The sequence below is a fragment of the Centroberyx gerrardi genome, chromosome 18 (genome assembly GCF_048128805.1).
Source record: "Centroberyx gerrardi isolate f3 chromosome 18, fCenGer3.hap1.cur.20231027, whole genome shotgun sequence".
Taxonomy (NCBI): Eukaryota; Metazoa; Chordata; class Actinopteri; order Beryciformes; family Berycidae; genus Centroberyx; species Centroberyx gerrardi.
The window spans coordinates 8,211,255-8,237,884 of NC_136014.1; the positions used below are offsets into that span (position 1 = coordinate 8,211,255).

The window sequence follows — 26,630 nt, forward strand, 5'->3', positions numbered from 1 at the left end:
GACACGGCCCGCCAGACATCCGAGTCATTCTCTACACTGCCATTGATTTCCTGGTGTTACCCTGCTACCTTGTCGCAGTATCACACCAGTCAATACCACTGGAGTGTCACCAGCCCCCTGCTGTGGGACCCTGGACTCATCCATGCTTGTCATGTCCTTTACTGTATGATGTTCATGTGTGAGGCTGATGTGTAATGTGTGTATGATGTGTGTGTGTGTGTGTGTGTGTGTGTGTGTGTGTGTGTGTGTGTGAGAGAGAGAGAGAGAGAGAGAGTGTGAGGAGGCTCATGCCATGTCATGTGCGCTAGACAGAGAACGCAAGTGACAACAGATCCATTTCATGAATGGAGAGCTGTTTCTTATTGTTTTGTGTATGTTTATGCACTTCAATCATGTATTTTTTAGCTGTTTCGGTATTGCCTTGCATTGTTCTGATGAGTTAGCATAGCTAGCTAGCAAGCGCTAATTAGGCAGCATTAAAATAAAACAGAAAATAAACAGAAAAAACTCAATAAAATGACTTCAGAGCTTACCATCGACCCTAAAGATGGATGCAACCGTTCTCTAAGCATCATTTTTGAGACGTTTATTCCTGTAGTCTTTCAAATAAAAGTTAGCAAAAGTTAATAAAAGAGAACTGGGAAGCTTTCGATGGTCCATTTTGCATTTTCCATGAAACTAAGTCACATTGGTAGCTAAACAAGGAAGCGCAGAAATCTGATTGGCTGTTGACGGCTGCTGAAAAGTACAGCTGTGGCCGACTTTTCTCGGCCAACCAGCTTGTTGAGTGTCCACACATAGGCGAGTTTCCCTGGTCATTCAGCTCTATAGGAAATGAATGGACGTGCAGTGACTTGTTGATCATGTTGCTCACAGTGTGAACTCACAGTTAGGGGTTCTATGGGCAGGGCAAGGCGATGTTGTACTACCGCTGAGCTGAGGGGGGGCAAGGTTGGACTGAACAGGGTGCTGTTCCACATTAGAAGCCGACATGCGGACAGACAGTCGGTGTTAGTGTTTCTGTCGGCCCTGCTGTGTCGCGGTGACGGTGGCTGCTGCAGACAGGCTCCAGCTGACCTCCCCCGGCCCGAGCTCCTCCGCGCCATGTTAATCCACGCCACACCACGAGTCACTGGCTCCGTCAGGTTGACCAGCCAGTACGCCGTGCCCTCAATGTGCCACCGCCGCTGTGACAGAGAGACATAGACAGAGACACCGAGGGACACAGAGAGAGAGAGAGAGAGAGGGAGGGAGCTTGGGCCACAGCAGGACACACAACAGAAACTATAATCACAGCGTCTCTCAGGCATATACACACACACACGTACGCGCGCGCACTCGATCCATCTGCCCAGTTTGGCATCCAGGAGCATCCAGAGGTGTGTCAGATGCAGAGAAAAATGATATGTGGCAAAAGAGAGAGAGAGAGAGAGAGAGAGAGAGAGAGAGAGAGAGAGAGAGAGAGAAAGAGAGAGAGAGAGAGAAGACAGAGGGTGGTCAGACAAATGATACCCAGACTCAAGGGCACACACAGGAGGCAGAGGTGGATGTAGGTATACATGATGTGGGTGTCCTTGTGTGTGTGTGTGCGTATGTGCGTGCGTGTGTGCGTGTGTGTGTGTGTGTGTGTGTGTCTTTTTTCTGTCTGTGTCTTTGTATTTTTTGTGCTACATGTGAGCTGTGTGTGTTTGTCTCTGTGTGGGCAAGTGTTTTTGTTTGCATTCACATATTTGTGCATGTGAGATGTGTGTGTGTGTGTGTGTGTGTCTGTGTGTGTGTGTGTGTGTTGGAGGTTGAGTTAGCCTCCTCCCGGGCGGTTGAGCCCACACCGTGTCTCTGCCCTCCAGCGACTTGTGTTGTAACATCCTTTGTCAATTTTACAAATTGTCACGGCTAAGAATAGCTGGAAGTCAATCAGATGGGTGACAGTAGCTTCATTTCACAGTGGAGACAGACAGGGAACGGACACACACACACACACACACACACACACACACACACACACACAACACCTGGACTGGTAGAGATCCAGCATCTATAAGGACTAGAAGAAGAAGAAGAAGAATAGCTGTATTAATAACTTTACTAATTACTTTACTTGGATCAACTTTCTTGAAAACATTCATAAATACTACTACTGCTACTATTACTGCTGCTACTACTAATAATAATAATAATAACAATATAATAATAATAATTTAATACCAATAACAATAATAAATACTATTATTACTAAGTATAATATATTTACAATAATAATTTAGGTCAAAATCTTAATTTATAAAAATGATTGAAAATACTAATAGTTTTTTTCCCAAACTGACAACCAATGATTATTATTAAAACCTAAAATCTACATTAATATTTGTGCATGTACTTATATTGATAATCACTGTTTTGCTACATAAAAGCCCAAAAAGATGAACATCAAAAATGCCGGATATGAAAAAAAAAAAAAAAAGACAAAATCCGAAAAAACGCCAGTCAAATATGTGGCTTGTGTGGCAATAAAGTCTTTTTGACTCGGAGGTTTTCACCTGCAGGGCTGAGCAGAGGTGTCGTTTACATTGCAAATAATTAAAACACACACACACACACATACTGACAAGCAGTGCTTGTTTTGCCTTATTCTGTTATTGCTCTTCAAGTGCCAGGGATGTTAAATTTGCCGATTAAACACATGAAGCCTATTTGATATTTAGTGTAGCTGAGGGAAATGAAATGGGAGAGAGAGAGAGAGAGAGAGACTGTGAGCACTATGCCAGATCTGAACCACGATGACATTTATTCTGTAAATAGAATGCTCGTAGGGCGGGATGGTCTGCAGAATATGTTAAAGTGTGTGTGTGTGTGTGTGTGTGTGTGAGGCTGTGTGTGTGTGTTGTTTAGTGCCTGTGAGTGGAATCATGGGAGTGGAACCCCTCGCTGAGCACTCAGAGCTCTCATCACGGTAGGAGTTTGAAGAGGTGGGCTAGTCCCCTCCCCCTCCCCCTCCTCCTCCTCCATCCCTCCATCCCTTCCCTCCGTCAGCTGACATGTTGAGAGGCCGACCCCCTGAGAGCTTTCCCACATATGGACCGGCCGACAACTCGGCTGTAATGCGCTCTACTCCACGCTACTACTGGGAGTGGAGAGATGGCCAAGGCTCTCCTCTCTCCTCCCTGGACAGTATATGTGTGTGTGTGTGTGTGTGTGTAAGAGAGAGAGTGTGTGAGATTGAGTGCCCTGTACAAAGAGCTTGTATTATTAATGAAATCACCACGGCAGATGGGTCTCATCATGGAAGTGTCCCACTACTGCCGAGATCTGCAGCTGGCCCACAGGTGTCACACACATACACAGACACATAAGTGCGCGCGTGCACACACACAGGCACACCACTTTTGCTCTCTCCTGCTTAGCGTGTCCCTGACAGTCTATCCCTCCCTTTCTCACTCTTTTTACTCTCTCCCTCTCTCTCTCTCTTTCTCTTTATCCTCTTGTGCTCGTCTTTTATTCATAGAAAGATTTGGCCGAGGCGTCCAGGCTTTCAAGCCAAAACTAGAGCCATGCCCCCCCCCGCCCCATCCTCCACACACACACACACACACACACACACACACATACACCTCTTCCCGTCCGCACATAGAGCAAGGAGCCATCGCTCTGGCCTGACCACCTCCGGCCCGCAGTTTGAAGAAGAGCTTTTTATGTCGTAACCCCCCGCAGTGGAAAGAGACATAGATGGGTGTTACAGATTAAAATGTTGCAGGCCCTTTCCCCTCTAATAGGCTTCCCTCAATTCAGAGTGCACCTGCCCCAAATACAGTCTGTAGAAGGCACACCATCTCCAATACACATACTGTACATATATACACACACATACATACACGTACATGTGTATATATACAAATTAATGCACATATAAATGCGCATACATCTTCATGGATACACATATACATTGCATGTATACATACAAATACATACCCTATATAGATGCATACAAATATACATATACTGTAGATACAATACATACACATACCTATATATACTGTAGAGACACATAGATACGCATGCATACACACATATGTACACATATATACACATACACACATAGATATGCATACACATATGTGCATACACACAGACATACATACACGTACACATACATGCATACACATGCACATATACACCATTTGCACATTTGCATACACATGCATACTCATTTATGCATACGGACATACACATTCACATCCATACACATAGACATGCACATACACACACATGCCTATACACGCATGCACACACACATACAGAGACCTACATGCAAACACACAGAGTACACAGACACACTCATGCCCCATAGGATATTACACACACACATGTACATGCACAGACTCAAAAGTGTCCACTCAACAGCACATACCTCCCTTTGCGCAGAAATGGCATCCCCAATAGTGCGTTGCAAAAAAAAAAAAAAAAGAGAGGAAACACAAACACTCACTGGCGCACACAAACACACTCGCACACTCTCATACACTCACGATGAACAACACAGCAACTAGAGGCTTCAGACAGGAGGGGTTGCCTAGGAAACGGTGGGAAGGAACCCTAGTTATTTGTGTTGAGCATATTTTCATTTGGGCTGAAACAGAGAGGCATAAAAACCCCGGGAGAGGGAGAGAGGTGATTTGTCCTGACAGCTCCTTTACTCTCCTGAGGTGTAACACACACACACACACACACACACACACACACACACACACACACACATAAATGGACAAACACACACACACACTGATATACATGCACACGTACACACAGAAATGCCCAAGCACTTTCCCCCTTATCTAGAAGAAAAAATCACTCATGCCATCACAAGAATGGCAGGAGGTGTGTGTGTCTGTACATGCATGTGTGTGTGTGTGTGTGTGTGTGTGTGTGTGTGTAGCTGTGCATGTGTTATGTGGATGCATGAGTTGGTGAATGCTCAGAGTAATCCTACATGTACAGCGTTTCATGAAAAAGTACTACTTAAATGATCCTTTCTCACTTCTCTGCCTCTTTTTTTTGCGGAGCCAGACAGCTTCCCTCTGAGTTTCATGCATCGTTTCCATGCACGCTTGGTGCAATATTTGGTGTTGTCTTGCTCAGCGTGTCTCTCTCCCCTCTCTCTCTCTCTCTCTCTCTTGCTCGGTTGAAAAGCCGAGCAGAGACGATGGATTCGGCTATGAATCCATGATGATATTTCCAGGGTGCGGAATCGCTCAATCGTGCGGGGAAGGGACTCTTAACGTTGCCAAGTTAGGGGGTTCCATTCCCCGTGTGGCTCAATGGGCATTTAGAGCAAGGCACTGTGGGTAAAAGCGTCCGCCGAATGGCAGATAAATGGCAGATACCCTGATGTGGAGTTCCTCGGTTTTGTCTGAGGGAGGGTATCATGCCGTTAAGCGGCTGGCGCGGAGGGGGAAACATGATGCAGTAGTCTCCTAAAAATAGCGCTCCTTAAAAAAAAAAAAAAAAAGGGTTACATAAGGGGTGTCTGTGCAGAGCCTTCACCTTGAGCCCGGGGTTGTTGTTTTTGGGGTGTGATGCCCGGTCTGGCCACAGGAGGGCGCCGTGGCTCGCTGTTCAGCAGCAGCAGCAGCAGCAGCAGCAGCAGCAGCAGCAGCTCTGTCCTTGTCAGCGCTGCCTCTCCAGTGGGCCGTCCTGTTGGAAAATCCTTTCAGGAGGGGGATGTTCAAGGGCATTCTCTCTCTCCTCGCTTTTCGCTGTATCTCTCTACGTCTCTTGCTCTCTTTCTGCCTCTCTTTCGGTCTCTGTCTACTGTCTCCATGTCTCTCGCCTCCTTCTCCATTCCCTACATTCCCTGTGTCTCTATCTATCCTCCAGTCCTGCCATCTCTGCCCTCCCAGGCCTGTGGGGGTTTTTTTGAAAATGAAAGGTTTCTTTAAAAGCGTTGTCGGCGGTGAGGCCGGAGGCTGGAGGCCAGAGGACGTTTTGTAAGTCAGACAAGCGCCACAGGGACAAGCTCTGGGGTGCATGTCTGGAATCTCTCTCCTTTTTTTTTTTTTTTGCATTTTCCGCTTTATTACTCTGTGCACACAGATCAGAGAGACAGAGAAAGACGGGACAGGGAAAGACGGAGATGAGATGATGGAGCCCATGATATCACAAGTTCACCCTGACCCTGACCCCTGACCTCTGACCTCCCTGTGGAGGGAGGGGGGGCAAGAGAAAAGAAGATTTCCCTGCGGGGATCAATACAGTATCTTGTCTACAATCTCATATGGGGATGACTGTATTTGTGATCTAATATTTCTCTCTTTTTCCCCCTTCTTAGGTTGGGAGGTATGATCGTGGCCTATAAGATAGTGCCAGATGAGATAGATGAGATCAAGGTACGTACCACCGCATCTATCTATCTATCTATCTATCTATCTATCTATCTATCTATCTCAATGAAAAGGTCATTAACAACATGTGATGTATCCATTTTGGAATAAAAAAGCTTGTTACCTGAAAAATTTTTTTTTTTTCAGGTAACAAGCATGCATTTCAGTTAAAAAAGGGTACTGTTGCAATCTGTTTATTGTGATTATTTCCATATCTATGACTAACCGTGTGTGTGTGTGTGTGTGTGTGTGCCAACAGGAGACCCTGGTGGATTGGTGCGATGAGAAGGAACTCAACCTCATCCTGACCACCGGGGGCACCGGCTTCGCCCCGCGAGACGTCACACCAGAGGTGGGTTTCCATGTTTTTCACTGGAATGTGGCGTTAGTGACTCTCTCCATCATCAACCGCGCAGCTTTTTGTCCTCCCACACCCCTCTCATCGCTTTCTCAATAACAGTTTACAAAGTGCTCCACAATCCACTTAAATGACACATATGCTGGCTTTCCATCCAAGTATTCGAATTATGATTTATCAAATTAGAAAATCTGAATGGAAATGGCAAAATTTTATTACGTTTCCCCGATGTTGCAAAAAAGTTTTTACGCTCCCAGGAAGCAGAAAATGTTTTTGTCCATAAAGCAATTTTGTGATAAATAGCAATGGAAAATGCATTTGTTGAATGAATAGTGACGTAGGCTCGGCATAATTTGCTCGACAAATCATTCAGTGTCATTGCACAGCGGTTCAAAAGTGGCTACTGTATGTTTTGAACTGTCATACCTGCTGTTGCTCCCATGTATAAGGCACCCGTAATGGTTGTGTGGACTTTAGTTGGTGTATTAGAATATTGCCAAGTGCATTTCTTTGTTTTTGTCTTGCTGTCTTCGTTCCATTTTTGCTATAGATGTGTTTTTCTGGCGTTTAGGAGCCCTTTTTATTTGCTTTAACGCAGGTGTTAAAATGCATCTATTCACATTTAATTTTTTGACATTTCAAAAGTAAAATTTGCTTGACAGTTGTATGGAACATAGCTAGAAAAAAGGTTAAAGGAGAGAGCGTCGAGGGGCAGATGTAGCAGGGCTTCCTCTCCTGTTGCTGCCTGGGCTCCATTCAAAAGACCCCTGTCTGTTTTCGCTGATTACACACGTTTGTTCCAGCGCTGATTAACACCCAGCGTAATTAGGCCCGCGGTCACATGGGAAATAAAGAGGCAGAAGTTAGATCCTTATTGACTCGCCATTTTTTGGGTAATCTGGGATCTTGTTGCAGGCACTTGAGAGACAATGGGTGGCGGGTGTCAGTATGGGTGTGTGGAGCGCTTCTGTCGCTGATTAGAGATCAGTTACTACAGGAGGCAGCTGCTGCTGGGAAGGATAGACTGGCAGAGGAGAGGGGGCCATGGCGCACATATAGTGGCTGTCAAAGGGCTACACACACTCTCACATTTTCTAGTTTTTATTGCCTTGAGACAATTCCAAAGTATGCACAAATTAGCTGTGTTCATGCTTGGGAATGTGATTAGTTAAATCTTTCCACAGTTACAATCCCCAATTATAAAGGGGGTGCACACTCACACAACCATGGTATTTTAGCTAGGGTTCGGCCAATATGGGTGTGTCATGGCCGAAACGTATACTGGTATATTTTGGTATTAAAGCTGCTGTTAGCCTATATTTAGTACCATATTTAAGTTTCCACTTTCATGCCAAAACATTACAAGGATTCAGTGGAAACTCCTTTAGGTGAACCACCTCGCCTATTCAGTGGTAGGGGAAACTCTGGGATACATTACTGCCTGCAAATGAAGAATTAATATACAAAACATTGATTTCGCTGGTTACTATATCCAAAAGGCACAAGGCAATAAAAACTACAAAATTTGAAAGGGTGTGTAGACTTTTGACATCCAGTTTATATGCATACAAATATATACACAGACACACACACACTCACACTCATATAAAGCACATTGTACACAGTCTGTATAGCCTACATACTGTGGACACACTTGGATTAACGCATGAATTAGTGTGTAGACAAATTCTAGCAGACATTCACACGCACATATACATATCTAATCTCTCTCTCTCTCTCTCTCTCTCTCTCTCTCTCTCTCTCTCTCTCCCTCATGTTTTCCCTCCCATCTCTTCACACACCATTTCACCAACACCTGAATAACTATAGGTTATTAATCAGATCATTTACCTTTTTGAGTTATACTGATATATTTCTGTTACCTGTACTCTGTCACTCACCAGCCCCACAAACACACACACACACACACACACACACACACGCACCCACACACACACAGACGCTGGCAGGGGATGAGTTGTGGTTCTCAGCAGTATCAATGGTCCTCATCAATCTTGGTAGACAGCAACCTTCCTGGAGGGGGGAAGACACGTACACACTGTAGTCACTGATAATGCCTGCTATCTGATTCAACCTTGCATGCTGCAGACGAGGCTATCTCTGTGTCTGTCTGTGTCTGTACAAAACACATGTTACTGTATTCTGTTATGTTACTTGAAAGCAAGGGTGGATGTAACAAATTACATTTACTCACATTACTGTAATTGAGTAGGTTTTTTGTGTACTTCTACTTTGAAGGTAGGCTAGCCTGTTTTTTGATTTGAGGTTTCCCATTAGCATTGCATCAGAAAGTTGCTAATCCAAAATGAAATCTGCATCAAACCTGCATAAGCATCTGCAGGAAATGTGGACTCTCTGTAACCAAATCAAATCCAACTCAGTTTTATCCATGATAATAGCTTAGTTAAAATCTATTCATATGATATTGGTTTGCGTTAGCCTCGTTGTTGTCTAGCTAGCTTGCTAGCCGTGCTAGCTAGCTGGATAGTTAATAGCAACATAAACATCAATGTAGAGACATTAATGAATTATTAACTCAGTAAAGTAACTCAGTAATTTGTACTCAGCGTATATTTTAAATTAGCTACTTCTTATTTCTACTTTAGTCGATTTTTACACCAGTAATTTTACCTCTACTCAAGTAAAATTTCAGCAGCAGTAGGCTACTTCTAGTTGAGTTGAATATTTCAGCAGCCCACTCTTTCCATTCCTGACTGAAATAATGAAAAAACAGTTACTTTTAAAACAAGTAGAGGATTACTTCTGCTTCTACTACTTTTAAAAAATACGTATATTTTTCATGTTTTTCAAAGTTACAGTCCAAGAAGTTTGTGTCATATGTTCACAAAACCTAGACCCACCCCCACCCCCTTGAAATAGTTATTCAGGATATTCTCGTTCAACGTATTCATGATTCACATGTCTACACATGTGTCTGTACATGTTTGTGCGCATGTGTTTGTGATATGGTGTTTGCATGTGTGTGTGTGTGTGTGTGTGTGTGCGTGCGTGTGTGTGTGCAAGCAAACTGCAAGCGCTGTATTCACGCATGTTTCTGCGTCTTGTCTCACAATGAAGGCTTTATTTACGCACAGCTGCCCCTCCTCCTCTCATGATTAACCAGCTCGCTGAAGGTGTCAGGGGATTTTCTCAATTTCTGTCTTCCTCCGCTATCTCTCCTTCCCTCCTTTTCCTCCTTTCACCATATGAAGCTTCTCTCCCTCCTTACTAGTTTTCCCTCTCTTCCCCCCCTTCCCACCACACATGTCCCTTTCCTCTCAAACTTCGTCCTTCTCCCTCCTTCTTTTCTACGTCTTACGAGGCATTTTGGCCATGAATTTTTTTGCATACAATTATGATGTTAAACGGACTGATAAGACGGACCTAACCCAAACATCTGTCTTTCTGATCAGTTCAAAACAGTTTTCAACATTTGTGAAAATTGTATGCAATGCTTACTGGATCATTCACCTTCCACAAGCAACTAGCCTGGTGATTAGCCAAGGACCTAGAAGTGTAGGAAGACAAAATTTTCCCCTGCAAAAAAATAAAATCATAGAAAAAAAATTAAATCTTCCTACTTCCTTCCACATGGGTCTAGCATGCTGGCGGACAAAGAGTAAAGTAGCGTTATCGTTCTACCAGGATTTGAAGAACGCACTTGACCGCCGATGTTTGCTTCCTCCAGTCTCAAACTCCTTCCTGTGCCTTTTGATTCGCCACCTCACACTCACCATACACATGTAATTAAGCCTCTTTCCAGCCTAAACCTCGCCCACTTTCTCCTGTGATTAGACAAACATATGATTGCCCAAGTAGACTCCTTGTGCATGCACTTCACGAACGTCTATAGTAGGAACTGAACCAAACAAGCCTTCCATTGAGTGACTTTGTGGTGAAGTATGAATCCGGCCTCACCCCCCTCCCTCCCGCTCTCTCCTCTTGTCTCTCTCTCTCTTTCTCCCCCCTCCATCCCTCCCACTCTCTTTCCCCTCTCCTCGTCTCTCTCTTCCCTCCCTCCCTCCTTCCCTCTCTCCTGAGTCCCAGCCCACGATGCTCATCAGTGGCTCCTCTCCTTTGAAGTCTTTGCTCTCTCCTCTCCCTCACTAATGGTGCGTTTGAAGTGTCACTCAACTCAAGGGCACCCAACACACAGCTGGAGGAGAAAGCACTATCTTCTCTGCTATCTATCTGTCAGGAACGTGCCGCATCAAATGCAGATGCACCGGCGTACGCACACACACACACAAACAAATACATATGCAGTATATTTCCCCGCACAAACATGGATTGCTCTGAGATTGTATAGTGGACAAAGATGGTGTCATGGGTAAGACCCTCGCCTCTGGAAGCCACATGTAGCTCTGCTGGTTTAGAACTGAATTAAATCCCACCAGACCCTTCTCTCTGTGATCCCCCTCAGTTTTCCTACTGTTTTAATAAAGGAAATAGGGAATCAGAAAAGATATTTAAGTCCCAATTTCACATGCAGCTACGGACGTCATCTCAAGTTTCATTTTGGTGCTATATTTACACAGGTTTTCAACATCAGTGCCGTCATATCGTCATCTATTCTACGTCAAAATGTTTGCTCAGATAGGCTGACTAAGCGAAAGACATAATCCCGTATTGATTGCCACTATTGAATCAACCTTAATCGCAAATGGGAGGGGAGGAGACAGGTCAAATAAGGATTTTTCAGCCTTGAGACAATTTAGACATGGATTGTGCAAGAGGGATTGTAAATCAATATTAAAAGGGCGGCGCTCATGTTTTGAGTTGGTGTTTAAACACAGAGACACACATGTGTTACACACAAGTGTTAAGGCTGTATCAGTGGCTTTGTCAGATTGATAAGAAGCTTTGTGGCCCTTCAGAGTGTGTCCACTCCTACATTAATACGGAACAGGGTTAGTAGTACAATATGCAAAGCATATTTTCTGTTTAATCATATTTGCTTTACTAAACACAGCTGGACTTTTTGTCCCTTAACAATTACTATCCTGTTCTTTTTCTTACACTGCCCATTTACGGTCTCACAACTTTCATTAGCTATGTTCAGTCGGAAAGTCTGGTTTTGCCAGCTTTGTTTCATTTTGGTTTCGAAATTGGTGTTAAATTTAATTCCAGGTAGCATTAACAAGGTCTTAAATTTGGATTTCTGAAACCTCAGATACCCTGTATGACTGGCTTCTCTATTACCATGTGCTCTATTCCCCCTGTGCAGTATATTCTGGGTCAGACATAGGGTGTGATCACACCTACAGTTCATTTTCTTTGGTCTAATCCAAAGTTGAAAAGTTTACTTTGTTGCATTTGTTGTATCTGTTGTATTCGGTTTGTTTAGGTTCACACTGCCCAATTACAACTGAACCAGGGCTTGTAAACAAAAGTCACATGGGCTCACAAGTAGCTTGTTTATTGGACAGAGTTTTGGTAATCTGTCTGTTACAGCTGTTTGCTGTAATTTCCCTTCTCTGGTGTTCATACCAGTTAAGAACAAATTAAGAAATAGCTGAATATGAGCATCAGTCCAGACTTCAATTTGTTACGCTAGGCTTTCCAAGCATGAGGAACTGCTGGCTATCAGATGTCAACATCCGTCTCCTTATACCCATAAAACCTTGCGTTCTGGGGTTGAATGCCTTTATTGTCACCTGCCCAAATGAACCCAACTAAAGTATTAAAGCTTCCCCACTCCCTCTCACCTCCTCTCTCCTCTCCTTCTCTCCTCCAGGCCACGAAGGAGGTGATAGAGCGCGAGGCTCCAGGGATGTCGCTGGCCATGCTGATGGGATCCCTAAACGTCACACCGCTAGGCATGCTCTCCAGGTCAGACACATACATACACACACACATACTTACATGTCACACTCATGCCCTCTCTTCCTCAATATTCACTCACACACTTCCTCCCTTGCTTGTGTGTTACAGACCCGTGTGTGGCATCCGAGGGAAGACACTCATCATCAACTTACCAGGAAGCAAGAAAGGCTCCCAGGTAGGACGTCACAAGCAGCGCTAACAGCTGAACCCAGATCAGCTTCCTCCTGTGGACACTATCAGCTGCTACAGTACAAGCAGAAGAGTCACTGGACCAGTGCAGTTATCTGTTATGGAGGATTAATATGGGGAATTAATGCTTGCAGGTGATAGATCAGGTGTTGAAATTGTTGCAAAACCCACTGTAATTACCTGAAGAATTCTCAAATAGGTAAGACTACTCAGTAAACTAGCTATCTGATATTGCTCAAAAAATTTAGATTTTACTGATCCCAGATTATCTGCATCAGGCTAAATGCCTCTCTCTCATTCTTTCTGAGTACAATTCTGGTTCACTGTAGAGAATTATGGGATACATAGCAATCGTTGACCCCTCCTTGGATACTGCACCTACGGGTGGCCTTGACCTGGTTGTATGGACAGGATTAGCCCAGCACCGGAGATAGAAACATGACTTCTAAAGGTCATCTTCACTTTGAGCTCTTAGATCCACTAAGATCTGTGTGTGTGTGTGTGTGTGTGTGTGTGTGCGTGTGTGTGCATGTGTGTGTGAGTGTGTGTGTATTTTTGTGCGAGTGTGTGTGTGAGTGTGTGTGAATGTTTCTGCACTAACATTCATGTGTTTGTGTGTGGATGTGTATATGACGTATGTGTGAGTGTGTTTGTGTTTGTGTGTGTGTCTGTGTGTGGATGTGTGTGTGTGTGCGTTTTTATGTGTATGTATCTGTATGTTTGTGAGTGCGCTGAGTACCTGTGTGTGTCTATGTGTATGTGTGTATATGCCTGTGTACATGCCTGTGTGTGTGTGTGTGTGTGTGTGTGCGCATGCATTTGCATATGTACAAAGATATATATGTACGTGTGTGGGTTTGCGTTTACATGTATGTGTGAGCATGTGTGTCTATGAGCATGTGTGTGTGTGTGTGTGTGTGTGTGAGTGTGTGTCCACCCGCCGCTGCCTCTGCCTCTCTCTCCATCTGTCTCTCTCTGCTGTGCTGACCTACACATCTGTCTCTGTCTCGTTATGCGCCCGCTTCTCCTGATCGATTTTAGTATTTCTTTTAATCAATTACGCCACCTCTCCCCCATCTGCTGCCATATTAGTGTCTCCCTCATCAACCCCCAGTTAAAGTTAACGGCACAAACAGCCCATTGCGGACTTTTATAACGATGATTTCCTGTCATAAAGATAAGGGGGAACTCCAGCCAGCCGGACGATGCCCCTTATGTCAGGGTGTCCTTTTCACCTACTCTCTCTGTCTGTCCTTCTGGCCTCATTAAAATGAGATCTGCAAATGAAGATATATTGGGACAATATTGGCTATTTAATAAAAATCGGGGGACAGTCTAGCATGTCATACCCCGCTGATATGATGGAAGTGAGGATATGATTTTACTCAACCTGCCTCACCCTGGCTAAAGGAGCTGCTAACCCACCTAGGAGTTTCATTAGTCTGGGTTTAAATGGAGAGTTTTAGTGTCCCATGACAGTCTAAATGCTGTGTTTCTGAGGCTTGTCCACCCTGACAAGAATACTTTTTTTTTTACTATTTCTGGAGGAAACATTGAATACTTGTAGTTTTGGGGAATTTTTGGCATGAAAATGCTCACATTTAAAGATAGTGAATATCGACTATTGGCAGCTTCAATCCAAAAATATCGGTATCTGCCTTCAAAAGTCCATATTGGTCAAACCCTTGTACTTGATTTGCATTTGATGGATGGTGACTTGCAGAAGGAGGCCAAGTCCCACCCCACATGACATGCTGATTCAACGATATTATGGCACAGTATATATTCATATTAAAACAGCTTTGGAAACTGTTTTGAATTGATATCAGAAAGATATTTAGGTCACGATTTCACAAAATGATGCAGGTAGCATCTATGGACGATTACGGACCTTGTCTCAGCTTTCATTTTGGCGCTGTATGTACATGGACTCTCAATTTTGGGGCAGGGTGTCTTATCAACATCTATTCAACATCAGAATATTTGATGGGTATTTTTTCTTTGCTGCAGAAGGCCTCATCTTCTACGGGTCGCTAATAGGTGGCAAAGTGATGATGTTTCTACCCACCGCAATGACTTTTCTACTTGCTGCGATGAAGTTTCTACCCATGCTGATGGCATTTCTACCCACAGCAATGACTTTTCTACCTGTGGTGATGAGGTTTTTACTCGCAATGATGATGTTTCTCCTTGCGCTAATGCCACTATGATGTTTCTACTCACAGTCATGACATTTCTACCCACAGCGATGACGTTTCTATCCTCAGTGATGACTTTTCTACCCATGGTTATGACGTTTCTACCCATGGAGATGACGTTTCTACCTATGATGATGACGTTTCTACCCATGGGGATGACGTTTCTACCTATGGTGATGACGTTTCTAGCTATGATGATGACGTTTCTAGCCATGGGGATGACGTTTCTTCCTATGATGATGACGTTTCTACCTATGATGATGACGTTTCTACCCATGGGGATGACGTTTCTACCTCTGATGATGACGTTTCTACCCATGGGGATGATGTTTCTACCTATGATGATGACGTTTACCCATGGGGATGACGTTTCTACCCATGGTGATGATGTTTCTACCTATGATGATGACGTTTCTACCCATGGGGATGACGTTTCTACCTCTGATGATGACGTTTCTACCCATGGGGATGATGTTTCTACCTATGATGATGACGTTTACCCATGGGGATGACGTTTCTAGCCATGGGGATGACGTTTCTTCCTATGATGATGACGTTTCTACCTATGATGATGACGTTTCTACCCATGGGGATGACGTTTCTACCTCTGATGATGACGTTTCTACCCATGGGGATGATGTTTCTACCTATGATGATGACGTTTACCCATGGGGATGACGTTTCTAGCCATGGGGATGACGTTTCTTCCTATGATGATGACGTTTCTACCTATGATGATGACGTTTCTACCCATGGGGATGACGTTTCTACCTCTGATGATGACGTTTCTACCCATGGGGATGTTTCTACCTATGATGATGACGTTTACCCATGGGGATGACGTTTCTACCCATGGTGATGATGTTTCTACCTATGATGATGACGTTTCTACCCATGGGGATGACGTTTCTACCTCTGATGATGACGTTTCTAGCCATGGGGATGATGTTTCTTCCTATGATGATGACGTTTCTACCTATGATGATGACGTTTCTACCCATGGGGATGACGTTTCTACCTCTGATGATGACGTTTCTACCCATGGTGATGATGTTTCTACCCATGATGATGACGTTTCTAACCATGGGGATGACATTTTTACCTATGATGATGACGTTTCTACCTATGGGGATGACATTTCTACCCAATGCAATGACATTTCTATCTAGTGGGCGGATACTTTTGCACTAAAGCAAACACACTGTGCATTTTCCACCTGGCTGACTCCGATCCTGGCAGTGATCCGATCACTTCTGGAGGTTTTCTGGCAGATCCCATTGCAATGCATGCTGTGTGCATTTACAAATTGCATTAACATTTTCCTTATCTAGATACATACACCAGGTGTAATCGGGATCCTTGTTGCAGTTAGAACAACAGTCACTACGACATAGTCTGTTATAGGCTGAAAACTCATCTTTTCAAGAAGTACCTCACCTAAACCTCTGCCCACTGAATCATATCCCACCTCTACTCACTCTCTCTAAAAGGAAAAACAACTTCTATCTCAATCCTTGGCTCTTATTCTATTTCTTGTCTTAGCACTTTGGTCCAACATGGTATTTCTATGGTCACAGGAATATTATAAGCGCTCTAAGGCTCTTACTTTTGCACTCCTTAGCACTCCTTATTTTTGGTTTCTTGTAGTTTTGGTGAACTAGGAATTGAAGCTGCTCCTACAGTTGCACTGGATAAGAGTGTCAGCGAAATTCCTAAAATGGATATGGAAATGTTGGCTTCTCTGTTTCTCTTTTAGTCTCTCCTCCTCTCTCTGCGTCTCTTATTCTCTGTTATTGTCTCTCTTACGTTCTCACTCTGTTTCTATTTTTCTTTCTCCCCTCTCTCTTCTCTCTGTCTCTCTCCACTTCCCTTTTTTCTGTCTGTCTCACTGTCTTTCTTCCTGGTTCTCTCTTGCTCTCTCTCTCTCTCTCTCTCTTACTCTCTGTGTCTCTCTGTCTCTCTTAATCTCTCTCTCCCTCTCTCGAGATCTCATCCTCTCTGTCTCTCTCGGTCTCTGTCTCAGTGTCTCTCTCTCTTTTTCACTCTGTCTGTCATCCTCTCTCGTCCTCCTGTACCCACCTCCATCCCCCAACCCCCTCCCACGCCCAGAACAACAGCGCCTTCCCCTCTTCTTCCATCCTTCTCACTCGTGTTTCTCATCCGCTGGCAGAATTTCCAGGGATTCTGCTCTTTAGTGTTCTTGACAGTTACTCTCCTCCAGGACAAAACAGAGAATAGGAACAGAAAAAAAAAAAAAAAAAACTCCTGACGTACCTAAAATTTCCCCGGCACGCAATAAAAGCACAGAACGGGGAAGAGGAATGTCTCCAGGCTCCTGACACCATCCTCACTCCTTCGTTTGCCCAAACACCCCCCACCCTCCACCCTCCACCCCCCACCCATCCCCTCCACGTCTTCCAAAAACGCTCAGATGTGGGCTTCAAACGCACCGGCGAGAGGCATAAACAGTCTACCGTGTGCTGAGGGGTTTGGGGTATGTGTGTGTGTGTGTGTGTGTGTGTGTGTGTGTGTGTGTTTGGGGGGGGGGGGGGGGGGGGGGGGGTTACCTTGCGGCTACCCAGCAGGGCCAGCGGGCTCCTGGTCGACTAGCGAGATTCACCCACATTCAATCTCTTTCATCTCCTAGTCTGAGGGGGCCTTCTTCTGCTCTATCCCGGCTCCTTTTTTGGATTTTTCATGCATGCACAGTGGTGGAGGATGCTATTTCAGTCATGCATGCGCGCTCCTGTGTGTGTGTGTGTGTGTGTGTGTGTGTGTGTGTGTGTTCCCTACAGTGGATCCATGGGATTTTAATCCAGTCAAATCAAGGTTAACGCCGTCACATTTAATCTGGCCCGTAATATGCATGCGTTTCAAACGGGATGCAAAGTGGAAAGGTTGCTCTGAAAGCCGCTTGCAGCCGGCGTAGATACTGTAAAGCGTGGGGGCGATTAATAATGTATCCTTTCAATGCTTAAAATACACAGGAAGATAAATAATTTCACAGATTAGCTCTTGTCTCGGGAGTGAGGAGAATGGAGCGTTTAGCATAGCCGAGGAGCCCACAGGCACACTGACACACAGAGAGACACCGGAGAGAGAGAGAGAGAGAGAGAGAGAGAGTTAGAGAGAGAGAGTTAGAGAGGGAGTGGGGAGGGATGAGCGCCAGCTAGTATAAATGTGGCCAGAGGGAGGCGCTGTGACCTGCTGAGGGTGGGAGGTAGAGGAGGAAATCTCTGTCTTTCTCTCCTTCCACTGCAAGGTCAGTATCAGAAGCAGTACTAGTAGTAGTTATTTATTATTTATTATTTATTATTTATTATTAGATTCATGCTGAGAAATCATGAGAAAACCCCCCATTTCTTCTTCTTGGCTGCTGCTGATGCTGTTGTCACCCATATTTCTGACTGTATCTCCAACCCTGCTTCCCTCTCTCCCCTCTCCTCCTCCTCCTCCTCCTCCTCCTCCTCTCTTTCCAGGAGTGCTTCCAGTTCATCCTGCCGGCGCTGCCCCACGCCATCGACCTGCTGCGGGACGCGGTGGTGAAGGTGAAGGAGGCGGCGGACGAGCTGGAGGACCTGCCGTCGCCGCCGCCGCCCCTCTCGCCGCCGCCCAACAGCTCGCCGCGCCGCCAGACGGAGGACAAGGGCGTGCAGTGCGAGGAGGAGGACGAGGAGAAGAAGGACAGCGGCGTGGCGTCCACCGAGGACAGCTCCTCCTCCCACATCACCGCCGCATCCATCGCCGCCAAGGTAGAGGAGAGGGGGAGGAGAGGAGAGGAGAGGAGAGGAGAGAAGAGGAGAGGAGAAGAGAGGGAGAGGGAGGGTTTGCTGTTGCACAAAATTGCAGTCTTCTTTGGGATTTGGTTTTGTTTTTAGATCTGTTTCCATCCACTTCAAGTTGTTTGTCGTACTTTCATGTTCATTCAGACATTACATTCATGCAGTGATGTGTTAAAGGTGCTATGTGTAGCATTTTAACATCAAGAAATCATTACCATATTCATTTTGAGACATTAGTATAATCACCATAAACAAATGAGACCATCGCTGAGAAGATTGGCAGCTTTTACCAGCCTCTACACTGCATTTTACATTGTGTGTCACCGGGTCAGATTTAATGGGAAATCTGCTGTATTGCTTTATGGCACAAAACAGGAAGAGTGTGCTGTTTTTTCAGTGTAAACAGAACTAAATGCCTGAGAGTTTCTGGCGATGGCAGATGGTGGAAGGAGTGAAAGGCCGATGTAAAAATCTCCTTCCAGCACGTATACAGTATCTTCTTCAGTAAAACCAAAGAGGAAACAAATCCACCCAGAGCGATGTCAGAGAGGGGGGCCAAGATGCTACACATAGCACTTTTAACATACAGTATATATGACGTTGTAGCATGTTTATGTGCATGCGTACCTGCGTGTGTCTACATTGTGTAGTCATATGTAACATACGGTATCTCTCCATATCCATCATCCTGTCCCGCCTTGTCTGCAGACTGGACCCTGCTTTATGGCTCAGTTGTCAGGGTAACATCCCACCTCATTGTCCAATCACAGATGGATGTCGGTAAGACTCCGCCCCCTATGCCTCAACACTCATTAACTGTCTTCATCCTGTCGTTTGCCATTCATCCACATCAACTCTGCTATTGGCTGTGGTTGTATTAGTTTGGAATGCAACCACATATTGGAGATGGTGGAATATTTGTGTTTGTGAGTTTTGCATTGTTCTGTGCTCTTTGTCCTCCCTCCTCTTGCTTTGCGCGTGTGTGTGTGTGTGTGTCTGCATATGGATTTGTGGTGTCTGTGTGTATGTGTGGTGTTTTGATGTATGCGCCTGAATCCTGAATATGTGCGTATGTGTGCCTGCATATGGGTTTATGGTGTGTATGGTGTTCATATACACATGTATCTGTGTGTGTGTGTGTGTGTGTGTGTGACCCCAGATCCCAGACTCCATTATCTCGCGGGGTGTGCAGGTGTTGCCCAGGGATACAGCCTCTCTCAGCACCACGCCCTCGGAGTCGCCCCGCGCCCAGGCCACCTCTCGCCTCTCCACCGCCTCCTGTCCCACACCCAAAGTAAGCACACACACACACACACACACACACACAGAGCCCATATCCCTGTCTGCTCAGCCCTCTATTTATGTCTCCCACAACGTTCTTTATCATGGTCTACACACCAGGGTTATTATAGTTTTACAGTATCCATTAGTTTTTATTTGGGTGTTGGTAGTACTGTAGCTGTTTTGTGTACAAACTGACAGAAGGTTGGATGTGCATAGTAGGTATCAATGCATTGATAATATTCATTCATTTCTAGAGGAATCACTCTGCACTTACACCAATGGTCAAAAGACTAAAACAGATAATTCAGATTCATATTAATTTTATTTCAGTTGTTTTGGAGACAGATATTTTAGTTTCAGTTTACTTTTGCTTTTTTCATCAACTTTAGTGACCTGTGTTTTTCATGCCTATTTTTCCTCTTAATTTTAGTTTTAGTTATCTATAATAACCTTGCTAAACGGATGAACCCCACACACACACACACCAACACACACACTCACTCTTGACCAGTGTTCTCTTTCAGTGTCTTCACATCGCTGCTACGCCGAAGTGTGTGTCGTGTGTTTGTTTACGTGTACCATGTGGAAGTTTATATGTAAAATCCCCTGTGGTGTATATGTGTGTGTGTGTGTGTGTGTGTTTGTGTGTGTCTTTCTGTGTGTTTATGGAGACAGCAGGTTGTGTTTCTCACCTACACACACCTACAGGATTATTATAACTCAACACCTCCCAAATTTTTCAACACATACCCACACTTAGCCCTATCTGTCCCTTCCATAATGGGATACTTTAACATTTTTTTCCCCACATTTCTCCTTCCCTTTCCCTAAAAATGTCTTGTTAGCGTTGTTAGCACTCACTTTTCTAACCCATATGCACCACTTATTGAAAGCTACCTTGCTAGTTTGCGACTAGTGGTGCCCATGGGTTATAATGAGAAACGCTAAGTTGTTTTTTGTTTAACTGAAGAGCCAATACCGAACATTTATTTGCATTATTACAAGTCCTGCAGAAGAAAATCGACCATAATGTGAAATGTCAAAGTATCCCTTTAAATTCTAACTGATCTCTCCTGCAGGTCTTTAAGATGTGGCCTCGCCGAATGGCCTCACCGCTCTCTCTCTCTCTCTCTCTCTCTCTCAATTTCTCTCTCTCACCTCATCTGTCAGTGTCACGTCTCCATGTGTCTCCCGGACAGCGGGCAGGTGCCACGGGAATAGATGAGGGGTTGCCATGGGAACAGAGGGATGAGGAGGGAGGGAGGGCGGGTGCATGGGTGGGTCATGTGGCGACGGAGGAGGCAGAGAAGAGATCTGTGCTAAGCAGCGTTTGGGTGGTTTTTTTTTGTATAGTGGTGAGAGGTCAGCGTTCGGCCCTGCTGGAGTGTCTTTGAGCAAGACACTGAATCCTTAACAGCTGCAGGTCTGCTGTTCTGTAGCTGACCTCTGACCTCTGCAAGAGAAAAAAGAATTTCCCTACAAGGATCAATAGAATCTCACATTATCATTATAAGTCATATTGGCATTTGGCTGTGCTGGTCTTTATTCTGCAGTGGTACTTCAGTGCTCCCGTCTTGTTCTGAGTCTATGTTTCTTCTTCTAGTGTTTGCATATTGCACAAAATACATAACTTAAAAATAACAGTTTAGCCATATTGTCTCCATCAAGTGAATTTCCCCAAATCATCCAAAATATTATGATTGAAATGCAATCATGTAATATTTTGTATTTCCCTGCTTCAGTGCTTAAATGTCGTGGTCTTGGCAAAAACTTGGTCCTAGTTCTTGACTTGGTCTCGGTCCTAATTCAGTTCAGTGTAAGATTCCTTATTGGCGTGGCTGTCAAAACCTGAACCGTATTTGCCAAAGCGATGCTTTCTGTTCCTGGTTCTGACTTTGACTGGACCAAGGTGTTCTTGACTAAGCAATTGGACAGTGGGGAGCTTTAATGATGCTGCTGCTGCTGCTGCTGCTGTTGTCCCTGTATGGAAAAGCTGCTCCATTGATGCAGTGAGGTAGTCCTGTCCTACCCCCCCAACCCTTCCCTCCACTCCCCCTCCACTGATGTCTTCCTTTGTCAATGACCCAGTTTGAGCGTCACCTTCACACGCCAACCGCATTAGTCAGCGCTTGCGTGTGCACGTGCGTGTCCCGCACATGCGTGTCTTTGTGCGTGCCGGATGAAGACGGCTGAGAGCTTTCCCAGGTATATAGCCTTTAGTTTGTTTAGATCCCGATGCGGGCTGCTTCCCGGCGACAAGCTGCCATATGTCCTTTGAAAATTCCCACGTTGCGAGCGGCTGCCGACAGTATGTACACTGCGTCCCTGGAGCCGCAGCCAGAACGGCTCTGCTCACCGATGCGTTTCATGTGCCACCGGGGGCCGTGTTAGTTTGTTAGCCGGGTTCTCGTTGGCAGCGCTGCGCGGCGGCTCGGAGAGGAGAAGGTGTGGAGTAGGTCTTAATCCTGTCACCGCCGGAGCCGCCGCCGCCGCTCCCGTACAGCCGGGCCCGACACCACGGCTCACAGAGCAAAGCACAAACAAGGAAAGGCTCTCTGCCAAAGAGAAACATGCATAAATACATACACACACACACACACACACACACACACACACACACACACACAGGTCATGTATCAGTGCTTCCAGCTCAAGTAGCATTCTCCAAGTGCTGTCGTTACGGGTGTGTGTGTTTGTGTGTGGGTGTGTGTGTGTCTGGGGGTGTTCCAGTGTGGATGGCATGTGTGTAAGTGACAGTGAAGAAGCAATTTGTTGTTATATAAATGTGTGTTGAAGTCTGTGTGTGTGTATATACAGTATGTGTGTGTTTCTTTATGTTTGTTCATATGGAGATGCCTGAATGTCTCTGTATGTGTGTGTGTGTGTGTGTGTGTGTGTCTAGGGGGCTCTGTGCACTTTCTCACAGGTTTTCCTGTGAAGCATAAAGCCCCTGTGTGTACTGCCAATGTCCAAACTTGTCTGTCTGCAGAGGAAGAACACACACACACGCACATACACACACACACACATACTGCATATATATATAGAACACATATACACAGAAAGGTACAAACCCTCACACATACACAAAACGACACACACACACAGACAGTCAAATACACACAAAGTCAAAAACATGAATTACAACCAGAAATAAAGTTTTCATGCATACATTTGAATTGCTGATAAATGACAAAGGACGCATGTACATTAATATACATGAGCAATTACACTTTGATTATACACTGGGTTATAGAAACCGTTTGGCATTCTCAAGGGAAAAAACAAAACTCTCTCATTGTCTGTCTCCCTCATTCTCTCACAGACACCACACACACACACACACACACAAACACACATGTAGCCCACAAATGCAAGTAGATACCAAATGATACATAACAACTGAGCAGTTCCACAACCATTCCTGTAACCGGATTCTCTCTCTTTCTCACACTGTCTCACTTTCTCTCACTTACACACACACACACATGCACTCACATACACGGCAAACACATGTATGCACACACACACACACACACACACAAGTTGCAGGAAGGGTAGTTGTACCCTTCCACTCCTGTGAGCATTTAGTACAGTTATGTAATGGTGAGTTTGGATTAATGAAGCATATGGGAGACGGGGCTTTGACTCAGCGGATGGTTGAGAGTGTGTGTGCGTGTGTGTGTGTGTGTGTTTTGGGTCGGGGTCTCTCTCTTTCTCACTATCCCTCCCCCTTCTGGTATTTGGTCAAAACTCCCCTTGGGACACACACACACACACACACACACACACACACACACATACACATACAATATAAGGGCAGTCATCTACATGCAGCACAGGCATCTACAGTTTGTGATAAGCATAACTTGGTACACATATAGCCTTTCATAACCTTTACAAATTTCAAACAACCACTGCAGGTTCTTTGTCTTTAGAGGTTTTTTGACATTTGACAAGGATACATTTGGCTGTTACAGGGATTAAACCTGTGACCTTGCAGCTACAGGACCGATAAGGGACAGTTTACATACTGCAGGGAGAAATCGTTCAGAAGTGGCTGATGATGTAAACTGATGGGATAGCAGCAGTATCTGTTAGGAAGAGAGAGGCAGTTTTATATGATCAGAGGGAGGGGGGGATTAAGTAACCAGTAAAAAATATGCAAAAAAGAATTAAAAGTAATGGGAGTTTGATATAAAAATGCAAGAAAATGCAATTTTGTAATGTATTGTTGGTGCATAGGTGTATATTATGGGATAGACAATTAACTAACAAGGTGAAAAAAGTCATTTTCCATGCCGTTGTGACTTTGAGGCCTAAAAATCCTTCTTCTGTCCTTCCTCCTGTCTAAATCAGTAAGGCTTCATAGCTTTTACCTTAATTCACCTAGTCAGTCTATTTCAGTCAAGTTTTCACTAGGCAGCGCGCCCAACTTTTTACACTCTGTGTATTGTATACTTTTGATTCTTCTTCCAAACATCCCATCAGCTTGACCGTGTGGTGAATGTGATGCTGGCATTTATGTTGATTAAAGTATTTCGCCGCTCTCGCCGCGTCACGGTGCCTTTCCACAAGCCCCCAGCGGGTGCCGGCTGTGTGAGCAGAGGAGGCCGCCTCACTTAACACTACTCCTATAGCCTTTTTGATTAATGGCCTGATGTATGGCATTGGAGCCAAGGCCAAGGCTTATGGAAATCATTCCCTCCTCCTCCTCTTCCGCCACCACCTCCTCCTCCATTGGAGTATGTGGAGTGAGTCACGGTGCAGGATCGCTCTTCAACCCACGCCACTTCTGTGACCTTCACTGTGGCCATATTACCATTCTGGCCACAGCTACCAGCCCAGACAAGACCATGTTAACATGCACACATGTATCCAAACAGGCGGGTTCATACATAAACATACATACATGTACAGATACACACATGCGTATCAGACTTGTCACAAATATTATGTGCGAATAAGTGAATTTGTTTTAACCTGCTTGGAATATGAGGTGGGTGGGGTTTGCTGCATAGGCCATCACAGTTTTAGCCAGAAAATGTATTATTACAATTTATGAAATTGATAATGTGAGAGTCAAATTATCATATATTTCTGTGATTGACAACTTATCTGACAGAAACTCTACCCATCCAGTGCTCCAAGTACAGTAAGGGTGTGATCACACCTACAGTTTGTTTTGTTTGGTCCAAACCATAGTGGAAAAGTTGACTTCGTTTAGGTTCACACTGCCCAGTTATAAGGGAACCAGGGCTTGTAAACAAAAGTCACATGGACTCACAAGTAGCTTGTCTATTGGACAGAGTTTTGGTGACCTGTCATCCTGCCAGGTTAGAGATTTTGTCAGCAGATGGGGAGTCAAAACAAATCTGATTTCAATCCCTCTAACTTTAGCTAAGCATGCTGGTCTCGCCTGTGCTCTTTGCCGTAATTTCCCGTCTGTGTTGTTCATACCAGTTAAGAATATATGAAGCTGAATATGAACATCAGTCCAGACGGTGGTTTGCCCTCAGTTCATTTTGTTATACTGGGCTTTCCAAGCATGAGGAACTGCTGGCAATCAAATATCAAAATCTGTCTCCTCATACCCATAACACCTTGTGTTTTGGGGTTGTCAAATTTCATTAGTCTTACTCCAAACATTCTTACTATGAACGCACCCTAAAACATAAAAAAAAAAAATTGCAAATGTTATTTGGCTCAGGTCTGGTCCATATGTAGATTAACTACATATCAGCCGCAAATGAGTCAAATTAAATGAGTAGTGACAGAGTACCATTGACATAGTCGACCTGATCAGACAGATGGAGATGAATGATCTATACCTTGGTTGTATGTGGAAGCAGCCAGGTGTAGTGGGATGGATCGATAACCTTCAGCCTGAGCAGCAGCTGCAGTCGCTGCTAATGTGACCTGGAACTGTACACACAGCATCTGTTTCATGCTACAGTACGGATGCAGAGTTCAGGTACATATAGGAGGGCTTTGGAGACACCGCTCCATACTGTCCATATCTGGCTGCAAGGAGAGAGAGAGCATATGTGTGTGTGTGTGTGTGTGTGTGTGTGTCCCCTCGGCCCTATAGCGAGCTGTGAAGCGGTGTGTGTGTGTTAGGCTGGGGTGGCAGTGCTAATGTCCGCTGGGTGCATGGCTCTGTCGGCTTGCACTGCCAAGGACCTCCGCCGGGGATTTGTGCACGTGTGTGTGTGTGTGTGTGTGTGTGTTTTGGAAAGCACTCACAGGAACTGAACCCACACTACTCCAGCTCACCCCTCTGGCACACTCCGAGAATGTCACCACATAGTGTGTGTATGTGTGTGCAGGCACATCTATATTTGTTTTTTGTTGGGGTTTTTTGCACTTGCACATGTAAAGTATAGCATTGAATACAAATGCTATCATTCAGTGCTTGGGGTCTGTGTGTATGCCTTTTCTTTTACATTTCATCTCATTGTCTGGGTTGTGTGTTTATGTGTTTGAACATGCATGTATACATGTTTGGTTCTGGCTTTTCATGGGATCAACACAACAATACATGATCATAGCACAGTATAAAAGACCTGTGGATGATGAAAAAGGCAAAGATTACCAC

At 44.8% G+C, this 26,630-nt stretch overlaps 1 protein-coding gene across 1 annotated transcript in view; it reads left to right on the top strand.

The window, feature by feature from the left end:
• gphnb (gephyrin b) overlaps window positions 1–26,630 on the top strand; it is an 81,732-nt gene that overhangs the window by 25,459 nt on the left and 29,643 nt on the right. Inside the window, exons 3-8 of the mRNA XM_078289829.1 lie at window positions 6,323–6,380; window positions 6,634–6,726; window positions 12,491–12,585; window positions 12,688–12,754; window positions 18,446–18,718; window positions 19,908–20,042. Coding sequence (XP_078145955.1) covers window positions 6,323–6,380; window positions 6,634–6,726; window positions 12,491–12,585; window positions 12,688–12,754; window positions 18,446–18,718; window positions 19,908–20,042 — 721 coding nt within the window. The remainder of the gene's footprint in view (window positions 1–6,322; window positions 6,381–6,633; window positions 6,727–12,490; window positions 12,586–12,687; window positions 12,755–18,445; window positions 18,719–19,907; window positions 20,043–26,630) is intronic.